Source organism: Osmerus eperlanus, chromosome 5, assembly GCF_963692335.1.
Source record: "Osmerus eperlanus chromosome 5, fOsmEpe2.1, whole genome shotgun sequence".
NCBI classification, from domain to species: Eukaryota; Metazoa; Chordata; class Actinopteri; order Osmeriformes; family Osmeridae; genus Osmerus; species Osmerus eperlanus.
The window spans coordinates 3,599,781-3,613,450 of NC_085022.1; the positions used below are offsets into that span (position 1 = coordinate 3,599,781).

The 13,670-nt window shown below is 51.9% G+C and overlaps 1 protein-coding gene across 1 annotated transcript; it reads right to left on the reverse strand.

The window, feature by feature from the left end:
- Positions 1–377: 377 nt before the first annotated feature.
- LOC134020855 (zinc finger protein 469) lies at positions 378–13,391 on the reverse strand. Its single transcript, XM_062461151.1, has one exon. It carries the CDS (start codon positions 13,345–13,347, stop codon positions 1,519–1,521), a length of 11,829 nt encoding a protein of 3,942 aa, XP_062317135.1. The 5' UTR covers positions 13,348–13,391; the 3' UTR covers positions 378–1,518.
- Positions 13,392–13,670: the final 279 nt, after the last annotated feature.

Consider the following 13,670-nt stretch of genomic DNA (forward strand, 5'->3'; position numbering starts at 1 on the left):
GTGAGAGACAGCTACAGTGCGTGTGGGAGACTCGGTGGAAGGCACTTCCAGACTCCACGGAGCTCCTCGGCTTGCCTTCGCAGCCTTGCTCGCAGCGTGGACACCTGGTTCTGATAAATGCAAGTGTTTCTGGTGTCTCTGGTCTCCCTGTGGCACAAAGACACATTGCTGCTCGTCTTCCTGATGCTGAGTTAGCTGACTGAAGTGCTGAGCCCAGGAGAAACTAGGCCGACTTTGTAGAGGTTTCGCGTGCACCTGTTCCTGCCTCAACACTACAGCCTCCCTGCAGTGTTTAGATGTTTGTGTGACAGCGGCAGTCGGCAGAGACAGAACTGCACTGTCGACGTGAAAAGCAAAGGAAGAGATGGAAGAGGAAAGACCAATACAGATCTTTAATAACCAACTTTACAAGAGGCACTTCGTAAACCACTTTATAAACCAACAGGGAGCGCTGCATTTCCCCCCTCTTCTCTCTCTCTGATTCTGTTGCACATTATTAAAATAAACCTTTGACATTGAGCATTGCACCGTAAATAATAACCTACCTATAATATAATACAATATAAGATACATATCAACAAGATAAAGCACCTTTTTCGTCATGGTAAATAACCGTTATTAACAGTTGGACAGACACACAAGACTGTGTGAGATTTTGTATGTGGATATATCAGTGCATGGGAGGAGGTCCTAATGCAGGTAAATGCACCTGAGTTTGGAAGAAGGAAGCTTTCCTAAGATCCTTTCCTAAAGATCTATAGATGAATACTTTGGCATGTTTACACAGTATTTTTACCATTTTTTTTTTTACAAGAAACTACAGAGAGCCAGTACAGACAGTTGGATGAATGTTACTTCTACAGATCTCATGTTCCCTTCAGTTAGAGGACATCAGTATTCACATTACCATAAAACAAAAAACAACATAGCACCAGTTTATGTTTATACAAACAAAGCTAATACAATGAATATCAATGCAGTACAGTAAAAAAAAATAAAGTTTAAAGAATAAAGTAGTATTTTTGTAAGCATGTAGAGAAGGTGCACTGCCATGTTTAGGGTTGTTCAGGATGTAAGTTGGTCCTGTTGAATAAAAATCAATATCCTCTTCAAATGTGTGGTGAACTGTGAGACTCACATGCATTATTGGAGAAAATATATTTTGTTCTATTTTCAAGTATTCTTTTTTGTCTTTTCTTTTCTTTGAATTAAAATATAGTCTCTGAAACAGTTAACATTCAAATAAAAATGAGCAGAAATAGTTGATTTGTCCAATGAACATATTCATTCTAGACTCACAAACTCATATCTGCCATCAGTCCCAGTCCCTCAGACCTGTGTAATAAGAACACATTTACAAGAGAAAACATAAAGTGACTAAATAAGTATTCAAAATAACATTTCACAGAGCCGTGCAATCTTGATCATAATAAAGAATAGTCTTGGTTATCGGTAACAGAAACAGCGTTACAGTTTTTTGTTCACAGATCCATCACCCCCTTCCCCTAAGTTTGATGATCAAGTGTCTTTTCTCAATGGGATCTTGAAACTAGTGAGCTTCTGACCGAATAGCTGGCTCAGAAGGTTATTCTGAGACTCTGCCGTCCGGTAGGACTGGCTGTCCACTGACCTGACCCCTGACTTAGGCCTCGACTTGTTCAAGGAATTGTTCAAGGGTGGAGTAGACACTTTAGAAACCGGGGAGTGAAGAGGCCGGCCCACAGGCCCCTTCTTGACTCGGTAATCCCCATTCAGATGATGGGCGATCTCCATTTTCTTTGGTGTGCAGATGTCAAGAGGGGCTCTCTTAAGTTTGAGCCCCAGGGTCTTCTGCTGGGATACAATCTTGTTGCTCACCACGTCGTCTCTGACGGAGGACAGCACCGGGTAGTCGCTAGGGCTGTCCGATCTCCTGTGCACGGCTGGGCTCTCGCACTTATTGGGGCGAAACTTCTTCTTGGGTCTGGCGTCAAGGCTGATGTTCTCTCTTGTAGCTGGTGAGGACACCCTCTGCTGGCCGTGGGGAGACCTGATCTCCTTCCGCTTTTTCTGCTGTCTCATGGACTCCCTGTCCTCGCTGGAGGCCGGGCCCTGAGAAGGTAGCCTGGGGTGGAGGACCGGCGTGGCCTCCATGGTCTTGGGGCTGGTGTTGGAGCCGTTCCTGGTGCTGTCACTGGGCTTGGCTGGAGATGCTCGATCTCTTCCCAGGCTTCCACCACACGGCTGCTCGTAGCCGTGAGGTGAGGGCAGCTCCCTCTGCTTGTTTTCGTTGGCTTTGGTCATGTGACCCTGCTCGTCCTCGCTCAGCCGGTCCGTCACGACGGCAAGCGATTGGCGAGGGCCGAGCTGCAGGTCCGGCGTCTTGTGTGAGGTTTTCATAAGACTTTCGAGGACGCTCGCGTACAACTCCTCGTTGGGTTCCTCAGCGGCCGACTCTCGCCTCTCGCTCTTCCTCTCCTCGCTCTCACCCGCGCACGACTCGAGTCCACCCTCCACGGAACCCCGTCTTTCTCTCGCCGAGCCGTCCCCCTCCTCGCCGTGTTTAACGCTCTCCCTCGGCGGTGGCCACTGCGGAGGGGCTTCCTCCAGGACGCCCTGGGATTCCTCCTCCTTCACTTCGCATGGCTCTGGGGCGAGTTGGACCTCGCAGGTCTCCTCCTCGCCAGCCGGCTTCCCCGGGGGATTGGGCTCGGCGTCCTCCGCTTTAGGCGTAGCGGTTGAGAGTGCCTCGGGTTCCGTGGCCGCCACGTAGCCGCGGTGCTCCTGCTCACCCAGAAGGGCGGAGTAGTCCTCCGCCACGTCCTCCGTCTTCACGCTGGCATCGTTGGCGCCAGCGTGGTATTCGGTTGCACTGGTCTGCGTGGAGTCCTCCGCGGTGGGCATCGCATGCTTCATTGGTGGCAGTTCAGAGGACTGGTTTAAGAGTATCGAGGCTATGCTGGAAATCCCGCTGTCTGGGCTGTTCTCCTGAAGATTCTCAGTCAGGATTTTCCTCTTTTTTACTGACGGCATTTCACTCTCATTCTCTTTGGAGGTGGAAACCTTGAGCGGTCTCAGAACTCCTCTGAACTTGAAGATCTTGTTCCCCCCGGACAGATGCTTCTCCATGTGACGGTCAAACTGCTCCTTCTTGGAGAAGGTGTAGTTACATGTGCTGCATATGAACGACTTCTTGATCACGTGCATGACGTCTGCACACAGCTCACAGGTGTAGAGGGTGGTGTGTTTTGAGTCGAGCTCGTCCACCACCTCGTGTTCATTCTTCAGGTGGTCTTTCAAGTCTTGCGGCTCCTGGTAGGACACCGGGCATTTGTGACACAGAAAGATCTTCTCCAAGTTGTGCACCACCAGATGCCGCTGGAGCTTGAACGGCTTTGGGAACTGCTTCCCACAGTGGTGGCAGTCCCTGGAGGGGTCTTTACAGTTGGGGTGCATCTCCACGTTCTTGGGAGCAGTGTCGGTCTTGTGGAGCACTTCCAGCGGGGTCAGGTTGCTCTGCTTAGATCCTCCTCCTTCTCCTCTGGTGCTCTTATTCTTAGGAACTTTGGGCTCAGCCGGCACTGCAGCCTTCTGCTCCGGTCCTCTGGTCTCAGGGGTGGCTTTCACTTGGTCCTTGTTGCTGCTCTTACTGGCCTCTCTGCTGGCCTTGCTGGGGCGTCGCTGCATGATGGAGGTGATGAAGTTCTTGACGGCGGTCTCCTGCATGATGCCACCTGCCATGCCCAGAATCGAGCTCTGCGTCTGGCCCTTGTGGGCGAACTGGGTGGCGTGCTCGCGCAGGTGCTCGTTGTACATCCAGACATCGGAGATCTCCTTCAGACACATGCCGCAGGTCCATATCCCGGCTTTGTTCTTGGCGTGCTTCTCCCTCAGGTGGTCCCTCAGCTGCTCCCTGGAGCTGAACTTCCTCTGGACACACATGTAGCAGGTGGGGGGAGGGGAGGGGTTGTGGGACAGCTTGTGGAAGTTGAGCTCCCCCAGGGTCAGGAACCAGGTGAAGCACACTTTACACTTGTACTGTTTATCTTTGATCTTAAGGCCACTGCCGTCTTGTCGTTTCCTGCCTTTGCGTTCTGTGGGCTTCTTGGTCTTGTCAGCCCTTTTGGTCTCTGTGTCGTCGGTGTCCAAGGGGCCGGCCACTAAGGGGTCCTTGCTCGAGTCAAAGAGCTGGATCTCCGGAAGCTGGAATGTGGTTCTGGTGCTCTGCATGTCAATGCTGGGTAAGGGAGGCAAACTGTCTGTGACACATGGCTGTTCGGGATATGGTGAAGAGGAGGCCAGGATAGGCAGAGGACATGACGTGGGTGGGACTTCTGCTGCACAGGAGACAGACTCGAATGGTTCATTCATCTGGTTGTTTGGATGCTGTTCTTTATTTTCGAGGAACACATCGTCAGGGGGGTAGTCGGGGGCCAGAGGGGACTCAGGAAACGGTGTCTGCTTCTGCGTTTTCTTGCCGTAGACTCTCGCACACTTCTTTCTCTTCGTGTCCTCATCCCTGGGGAACAGCTGAGAGAAGGAGCTCTCGTCGTCCAGGAAGGCCTTGAGGTCAGGGCTCAGACCAGGAGGACTATCACAGGGAGACTTGAGATAGGAAAGGGGATCTTCATCTGTGGGACAGCTGTTCCTCTCGCATTTAATATCCAATGCTACCTCTCCCATGATCTCCCTGGCCAGGCTCTCGCATGTACCCTGCTGGTCTCCAGTCTCTTTCGCATCAGTGAAGTTCTTTTTCGACACGTCATACTGTGCACTTCCATTCCTACTGATAAAAACAACATAACCCTTACTAACATCCGTCCCACTTTCCAGTGCTCCATTGGTAATGTCTGGTGGCCCACATTTCACCTCTGAGTCAGCAATATTTGGATTCACATCTGCATTCTGGCTGGCTAGATCAGTCTCCTCTGGCTGACATTTATATATATCTTCAAAGGGTCGGTCTACAGCCACGGAGAGTGGGGCCTCTTTCTGTTCTACGAGGCTGTGTTTAATGTGAGAGCTTAGGTCATCGTGTATCTTGGTGGACTGACGGCACTCTTGTTGTACCCGGGTTTGGAAGTCGGGGGTTATGGCTTGTAAGATGTCGGTTTTCAATATCTTTAGAAGCTCGTCGGAGAAAGGGTCTGGTTTGACCTGCACCTCGCTGTTTTTGCTTTTGCATGTTTTGGGGTTCTTCTTGGTCTGCAGCCTCTGCTGGCTCACTGTCCTCGCCATGTTTGTTTCAGTTGCAGTGTTCTCCAGGACTGAATCGGTTTCTATTTGTTTAGCTATAAGACGGTTTTTACTTGTCTCGGGGCAGTGATTTGCAATGATCTCAACTTTTTCTGTTGGCAAACTGATCTGTGAATCATCTTTACGTCCTGTCTCTGCAGTGTGTGGATGTTGGCTGGAGAGCATGCTCCCTAGATGATTCAATGTGCCATTCTCCAAATGTGTATTCCTGTCTGTCTTGACCAAATGTTTCATAGCCTTGTGTCTTTTCAATCCTGCAACTGTCCTAAAACACATGGAACATATATCACACAGAACCTTCCCAAGTGGAGCTGTCAACTGCACGCTTGCTTTGCGTGGTTGTGTGGTGTCTTCCTCTGGATGTTGGCTGGCTAAGCTCTGAACAGCCTCTTCTGTTAGGTGTTTATCCCTTAACTCTGACGATGGGGGCCTCTTGGACTCATTGTCGCAGATGAGGACAGTTTGGGGAATCAACTGGCCTTCTGAGGGGCTGTCTTTTAAAGGAGGAGCGTCACAGTGACCTTGCTGCACACTTAAGGCCTCTGGCTCCACTTTCTCCAGAAGGTCGATGTGCATGTGCAGAAAACCGTTTGGTTCGAAGGGATCGTGACACATGTCCAGGTCCTCCTTGATGTCCCCAGTAGAAGTAGACGGTGTGTTGCTCTGCATAGGGAAGCCAAGAGCAATGCACGTCAATTTCAGACAGTCTTGGACACTGCCGTTATTGTCCACAGTTTCCCCAGCCGGAGTTAGCTCAGCTGAACGTTCTAGGCACACTGTTGGTTCTGTGTCTGTCTGTCTTCTATTTGCTATCAGAGCCATGTCATGACTTGTAGGAGCGTATAGCCCACAGTCACCCTTGGGGCTGCGTTTTATGTCAGGCTGCTGCTCTTCAAATGTGTTATCTGGGCTAACAGGGGTGTAATGAAACTGGTTCAGTTCTGGGGGCTCGTCAGACTTGTCACTGTAGTTTAACGGACTTAGTTTAAAATCATAAATCGCGTCGCTCTTTTTATCATCTTCCAATATTTCTGGTGCCTCGGCTGTGGTGCATAGAGGAAGCGGAGAGGGGAGGGGAGGCTCTGTGTCTCCCCGACCCAAGTGAGTAGGGCTTAACGAGTACTCCATTCCTTTTGGCACCGAAAAAAGTTCATTGTTGTGCAGTCGCCCTTTGGTGTGTAGCTCATCACAGCGGTCCTCCTCCGGGAACTGGGCATCCTCTATTGGGTCATGGTTAATGTCTATATTGGGGCATATGCTCTGAGACTGACACTGATCTTCTTGAGTGGCATGTGTCTCCGAGGAGAAGGAGTCAGTGAAGGAAGGAGAGGGATCCGGTGGAGGGCTGGGTGTGGGGGCGGCCTCCTGATCAAGCTCCTTTCCCACAGCATGTATGTAGGCTGCGATCTGAGGACTTGCCATCAGACGAATGGGAAGCTGGGCATCGTAGTCCTCGATTGCATTTTCCACCTCTTCCTCCTGCTTTTCAACGGACCCGCATCGAGAATGGGTTTCTGGGTCATCCCCAAATGTAACCGGTGCAAAGACATCAACTGTCAGGACAGCTTCCTGCTCATTCGAAGCCTCCCCCCCTATTGGTTGAATGATTAAAGAGGGGGAGAGCTGGCTGACATGCTCTGCACTGGGTTCCAAGAGCGGACTGCATGGAGCGTCTGTGACTATCTCCATGGAGATATGGTCAGTCTGAGGACCCGTTTCAGAACGGCTTTGGAAAGCAGTGTGGTCAATTAGTTCTTCCTGTTTGTTCGCGTCCTCTTCGGTCAAGTCTTGATCTTTCACACCCACCGGATCTATCTCTGTCACTCCATCAGCAGAAGCCAATCCGCAACCAGCCTCGTCCGTATGGGTGTCCACGGGCCGGCTGTCCTCATACGTAAAGCCCTCAGGCTCGGCTGTCTGTGGGCCCTCCTCCATTGAGTCCACTGAGGGTTCCCGACTGACACGACTTAGGCCCTCCACCGCTTCCTCTAGCTCCTTGTGGTTGTTAATGTATTGGAGCTCTGAGTGATCCGAATATTCAGTGCGGTCTTCGGGGTTCCCCTGCTCACGGTCCCCTTCATAGAGGTTTTCACTGGTCTGCTCTGCCACTTGGGAATGAACCATTTTCTCATCTAGGCAGCATACTGTCTCGCTCACATGATTATGCTTCTCAGTTGATATGACTTTAGAGAGTGACTCGTCGTTTTCAACAGATTCACTCTGCTGCAGCGAGAGAGGCTGCTTAATGTCAGATGTATTGGCTGGCAGAGGCGGCTGAGACTCATTTAGAAGGAATTCAATATTCACCTTGTCCGGAGATAAGGCCTCCTTTTCATCTTCACACTTAGCGGGAGTTTGACATTCAGAAACCTGTTCCCGACTCTCGTGTGGGAGGACTATCTGCTTCTGTTTCGATGATATTGGGTCCTTTTTGAAAACGGAATCTGAAATCACCTCCAGGCTTTTCATGAGATTCTCGGCATACATCTTCCTTTCAAGAATCTCCTCTGATGTGTCTCTGTGGCCATCTTCGTTCCCCTCTGGTGTTTGTCTCCTCTTGGTGTCTGAAAGCAAAGGGATCAGAGAGCTACCCCTTTCATCCTCCTCCTTCTCAGTCAGCCGTTCCTGGACCCCTGGGTCAGTGTGGTTCGGTGTCTGTGGACTGTGCTGTCCTTCCATGAGCTCAAAGTGGAACGGGCTGGACCAAGGTAGGCCCGGTTCAGCGAAGGTGTCTGATTGGATGGTTGACACCCCCATGGGCATGCTCTGTACGGGGCAGCTCACCTGCTCCTCGCTCTCTGTGTCTTCTCCTAGCCGCAGAGGGGAGAACTTGCTCATCTTCAGGTGGTTCGGGGCCTCCTCACTAAGGGCCGTCGGGCTTCTCAGCTTGGTGGTCTGGAGCTGGCTTTCCAACTCTGTCACTATTCTCTTGATCTCCAGCTCGTCCTCGGAAACGCAGCCGCTCAGGTTCCCGTTGTAGGCCATGATCTTGTCTGGCAGAGACAGCGGGATGTGACTGTAGTCGGATTTCTTCTCGTTCGACTTCTCATTCTCGTCCTTGTAGTCTGATATCTCGTCCGGAAGCATGGGGCTGACGTCCACCATGAGACCCCAGTCTCTTTGGACCAGAAAGGGAGAGTAGGATGAAGTGTACACTTCTTTTTTGTCGTTTGCGCTCTCCAACGAGTTGAAAGTCACTTTATGGAGTGGCATGTCTGTGTAGAGGCCGTTCTCGAACCCGGGCACTGTGAGGTCCCCAAACATGGAGGACGTGTCAAAGGACAGAGGGGATTTGATGAGAGTCTGGTCCTGCTCCAGGGGGTATGGGATGAGATGAGAGGTTTCCTTCTGTGTCAGAGGCACATGAAGCTCAGCCGAAGACAGGCACATGTCGTCCATCAGTCCGCTGCAAAGAGATGCCGACTTGGGGACCAAGTCACTGGTTAGAGGCGTCTGCTCCTTCATGGAGTACGGGCCCTCACTGCATTTTTCAAACGTCGTAGTGTCTGACAGTTTGTCCTTTTGTTGTGTGGTTTGAGGGCCACCACCCTCCCTTCTGTGCCCTGATGTCCCCTTTGTGGTCATGTCATTCTCGTAATGAGGTTCACTTTCCTTGGGGATGGTGGCAGGACAGGACTCAAGCTGGTTCAGTTTACGATCAGTGCTAGTAGACTCCAAATGTGTCGATTCTAATTTCGAGCTCATCACGTCCGCTCTCAGTGGTGTGTGTTTGTCAGAAACAAAAGCGGTGCTGCTCTCTAAAACGTCCTTCTCTCCTGTGGATATGTCGGTGATTTTGCATTTGTCAAGGTTTTTGACTGCACCCCTGGTTTTCGGCAATACAGACACGGAATCAACATCGTCAAAATGTGACTGATGGCTCTTTATGGTTTCTGGAAGGTCTTTGTTTAAAGAGGGATTAGTCTTATCGCCACCATACTTCTTGGTGGACTTAGTGAATGTCAGTGCTAGCTGTGTACTGGATTCCTTACATAGTTTTTGTGGCGATCTCTCGTAGGTTTTCTGCTTCGGAGAATTCCTTCTCCTGAATTCGACCTTTTTCTCACAGTCAGAGTCAGTGCGGTCGGTGCTTTTGGGGCTGCCGATGCTGTCGCTGGAGATGCTCACCGACGTGCTGAGCTCACTGCTGGAGGACGACCTGCTGCTCCTCCTCCGGAGCCTCTGGTGGGAGTCGTGTTTCTCCGAAGACAGGGAGATGTCTTCGCTTTTCTTCACCTCGAAGCATTCCCTGGACTCGTGCCTCCACGCCGCCTGGTCCCTCTCGCTCCTCGCCCGCCATTTGCACTCCTTGGTGTAGGTGTACTTGCAACGACTGCTCTGGCTGAGGCGACCCTGGCTCGCGATCTTCACGGGCTCGCGCTCGTCGTCCGAGTCCGAGACGTAGTCGTATTCTCCGAACGCGGGGTTCTGACAGGCGGGCGTTAGTCGCTCCATCACCAGAGAGAACTGGAGGTTTTTGGTGCCCTTTACGTGGATCTTGTGGAGCTTGTTTTTCTGCTGAACTATCTTGTGAATGAGCTCTTTGCTCCACGTACCCCCACCGGTTCTTTTCCTTTTACTCTCCCGGGCTGCTGCCCTCTGCATTGGAGAGCTTCTGTTTCCAGTGGAGGCTTGGGAAGAGGCTGCCCCGGTCAAAAAGGAGGCTTCCTGGAGGCGTTTCACCCCACATCGTTCAGAGTACTTGCTGGATAGGAGAAACCTAGAAGTGTTGCCGATTTCATCCTCACTCTTGCACAGCTTCCTGGCCTCTCTCGCTTTGCTATCGTGTTCCCTTGATTTTTCCCCAGAGGCAGTCCTTGAATTTTTATGAGATATTTCTTTTTTGATGTTAATTTTCTCACTCTGCTCCAATTTAGTCTCTGTGTGCTTGATATATGTCTCCAAGCTCTCAGCGTCGGAATCATAAATATATTTTCCTTGTGTCAAAGACCTGTCATCTTCTGTGGTTTGTTTACTTTTGCTCTCAATGACAATTGACTCTTTCGATTTCACAGACTGTCTGTTGGACATTACTTTCACAGTGGTTAGGTCATCGTCAGCAAATGCATCTATAAAGCTGCTGTCTATTTCTGCATTGTCCGATTGATAACCCAGACCATTAAGAGCCTCTGTGATCAGACTGTCTAACTTGGCGTCCTCCATCTCCAGGTCGGGGAGGGAGACCGGGATGGTTCCTGGCCCAGAGAATAAGCTGAGTTTCATTGGATCCTCCTTGCTGTCTACTTTGGCTTCGCTGTCTGTCATCAGTTCTCCATTTCTGTTGAGGCCCAACAGAGAGAGATGGAGGTCAGACGGACACCTCGGAATGGGGACATTTTCACATAAACCACCGCGTGACGACGAGGCTTTATTGACGTCCGTGTGGAATTTCCTGGAGTCCTCCATCTTTGAGACCTCCTTGAAGTCATTCTGGGCGAATGCATGCTGTCCACAGTATTGCTTGTGGCCGAGGAAAGAGGCCAAGTTGTTGAAGTTCTGATCACACTGCTTGCAGGTCAGAAGCACGTCCAGCTGGTCAAGGTTTGCCGTGGCGAGAGACGTGGCCAAGAGCTGATGTGCAGAGTAAGGTGGTGGAGGGGGCTGGTGCTCGACTCCAAAGCCCTCCATATAGCCCTTACTGCCTTCCATAGCAGGCTTTGGATGTCCGTTACTTTGCAAGTAGCTCATCATGTCATCTTTGGCTCTCTCCGGGGCGTACGGCAGGTTTCTAGAGGTGTCTGGGTGGAAATGGTGAGTATTGTGGAGGTCAGAAGGCACCTGTGCCTTCACTTGGTGCTGATGATAAAATGGGGGTGGAGGTCCTTGACCCATGGACACCTGGCTCTCCTCAGAGCTCAGATTGACAGGGCTGGTGGAGGCTGGGGAGAGGGAGGAGCAGGTGCTGCTGGGGGCGGGGTTATGTACGGGGGAGGGCAAGGGGGACTCGTAGGGGGACACCATTATTAGCCCCATGGGCGGGACCTGTAATGGAGAATAACCATAGGCTCTCGCTGACGATGCTCCCGCCAATGATTGGTTCAATCCAAAAAAGACAGGCTTATTTTTGGAATCACAGACCTGTGCATGGCTTGTTTCTACTTTGAAAGATGATATGGTATTGCAGCTCTGTTTGACGCTCTCCTGCCGAGGGTTTGAGAAAGTATCTCCCGTTCTTTTTTTAAACAAGCTGGGGCTTTTCAAAGAGCCGTTCTTCTGCGTCTTACTCTCATCGTGCCAGTCAGAGGGGGACACTAAATACGTACTTTTTTGGTTGCTCAGTTGCCCGGTTAACTCAATCCTGTTTTGGTTAGGCATGGCGGGGGTGAGGTGAATCTGCTGCCACGCATTCCTACTGTCCTTGGAAGCCTTTGGCCTTGGGTCGAGTGCTGCCTGGTTCTGAAACTGGAACTTATCATTCATGTTGGCATAAGGCAAAGAGTTCTGCTCTGCAGTTGAATAAGCCTTGCTGGGCCTTTCCCAGGAGTGCGTCTGCCTGCCGTGGACCTTGATGCTTTTATCAAACGGCACTGCTCCCATGTGGACGTTGTTGAGTGGTGGGCTGTTGAACGATTTGTTGGAAAAGTGCATTTGGGAACTTGAACCCCGTGCTATAGTTCTGGCATGGTGCCCACTGCCCTGAATAATTGTTCTTTGAGAGGCGGTGGGCATGTCTTTGGTGTGGCAGCTCCTCTGGCTCCCTGAAGCGAGGGCTACATCCCTGTTGTTGGCCTGTCCGTACACCTCTGACCTCTCCGGAGGGACACTCTGCTCTGACGGCTGGAAGCTGGACCCGGAGCTCTCGCTGCTAGCCGAGTCCTCACTCCCTCCCCTGGGACAGTGCATGGAGGAGGCTGCCCCCGGTGGAGTCTGCAGGTACTGCGCAGGTTGGGGAGGGTGGGGGTATATAGACCTGTCCTCGGACTGCTCATTACCAAACTGATCATTGTTCTGAATCCCCTCCTGGCTCTCCCCAGAAGCCTGGTAGGAGAAGGAGGTGTGGGCCACCTGGCCAGAACCCAGTGTTGAGTCCATAAAGTCCTGGGACTGAGGGTTCTGGTCACAAGGGAATGGGTCGGGCGTCGAGTCCTCCAACAACTGGTATCCATATTGAAATGACAGAGGCACAAAGCCAGTGCTTGCCTTGCTGCCCTCTGCTGGAGCGGAGGACTTGTGTGACGAGATCCCGTAGTTCGCATTGTTGAAAGGCCTTTCTGGAGACTGCCACGTGTTGGAGACACTCAGTGGGAAGTCTGTGAAGAGGAGCTGGCTACCAGGCTGCGTGGTGCTGTTCTCCATGTGGCCAGGCTGCTGCTGAAGCTGGGACTGGGTCTGGGTTTGGGGTGGGTGCTGGTGGGTGGGGGCCGCCCCTGCGGCGCCCAGAGTCTGTGAGGTATAACCGGGGGAGGTGAGGTTGGACGAGGAGCCCTCCTGAAAGCACCGGCTGTAACTGAGTTCCTCCTGCTGCAGCTCCGCCTCTCTCTCAGGGATGCTGGGCACGTGGAACCTGTAGCTGCCCGTTATGGGCCCACGGCCCGCCTCCAGCTTCTTGGGTGGGGAAACCTTCTGCTGTGGGTAGGCGATGCCGATGGTGGGGTTGGAGCGAGGGTTGGTGATGCTCAGTCTGTAGAGCTGCTGTGGGTTGCCTCGCTCGGATTTCCCCGTCCGCTTGCCCTTCTCCCGGTTCCGACTCTTCCCGTTAGGGGACTGGGGGTTGCCCTTGCCTCCGGGCCAAGTCCTGTCGCTGGAGAACTTGGGCCTGTTCTGCAGGGACTTAAAGTCAATCTTCCCTGCCTGCTGGGGCCGTATCACAGCCTCTCGCTGCTGGGTATAGTCCCTTTCTTTCTCTACAAACTTTGCCGTTCTGCCGGGGGCCTCCGCGCCTGTGCTGGGGAAGGGCTCTGAAGACTCTTTCGCGGTTTTCTCACTGAGCTGTTCTGGTGGGCCCCCCTCATTCTGTGGTTTGGACTCAGCGTCTAGGTCCGGAATGGCGGTGTAGGTGTGCTGGGCCTCTCCTGCCATGGTTTGGACGAGGTGTGCGGGGGAGATGGGATCCTCCAGGGAGGGGTTATCGGGGGAGACAGGGCATGGTGCTCTGGGGGCAGGATCCAGCATCAGTCGAGACTTCCAGTCACGGCAGAAGCAGGGCTCCTCTTCGCTTCATCTCAGTACCTTCATAACGGAAGACAGCGGCATCTGGGAGTTCTGCACACACAGAGGAGAGAGGGAGGAGAGAGATGAGAGATGGGTCAGATCAAAGACCAACATATGTGACATGAACAGATGTTGTGCAGATTCTCATTAATGCTGATATCAACTGAATTGAATTAATCATGAATCGTGGACATTGCAATTGCCTTTCAGCAGGCAGAAATCCTTTCATCCATCCTTTCATGCATTAATATTTCATGTTTATATTTCCCCAGAAGTGTGTGTCT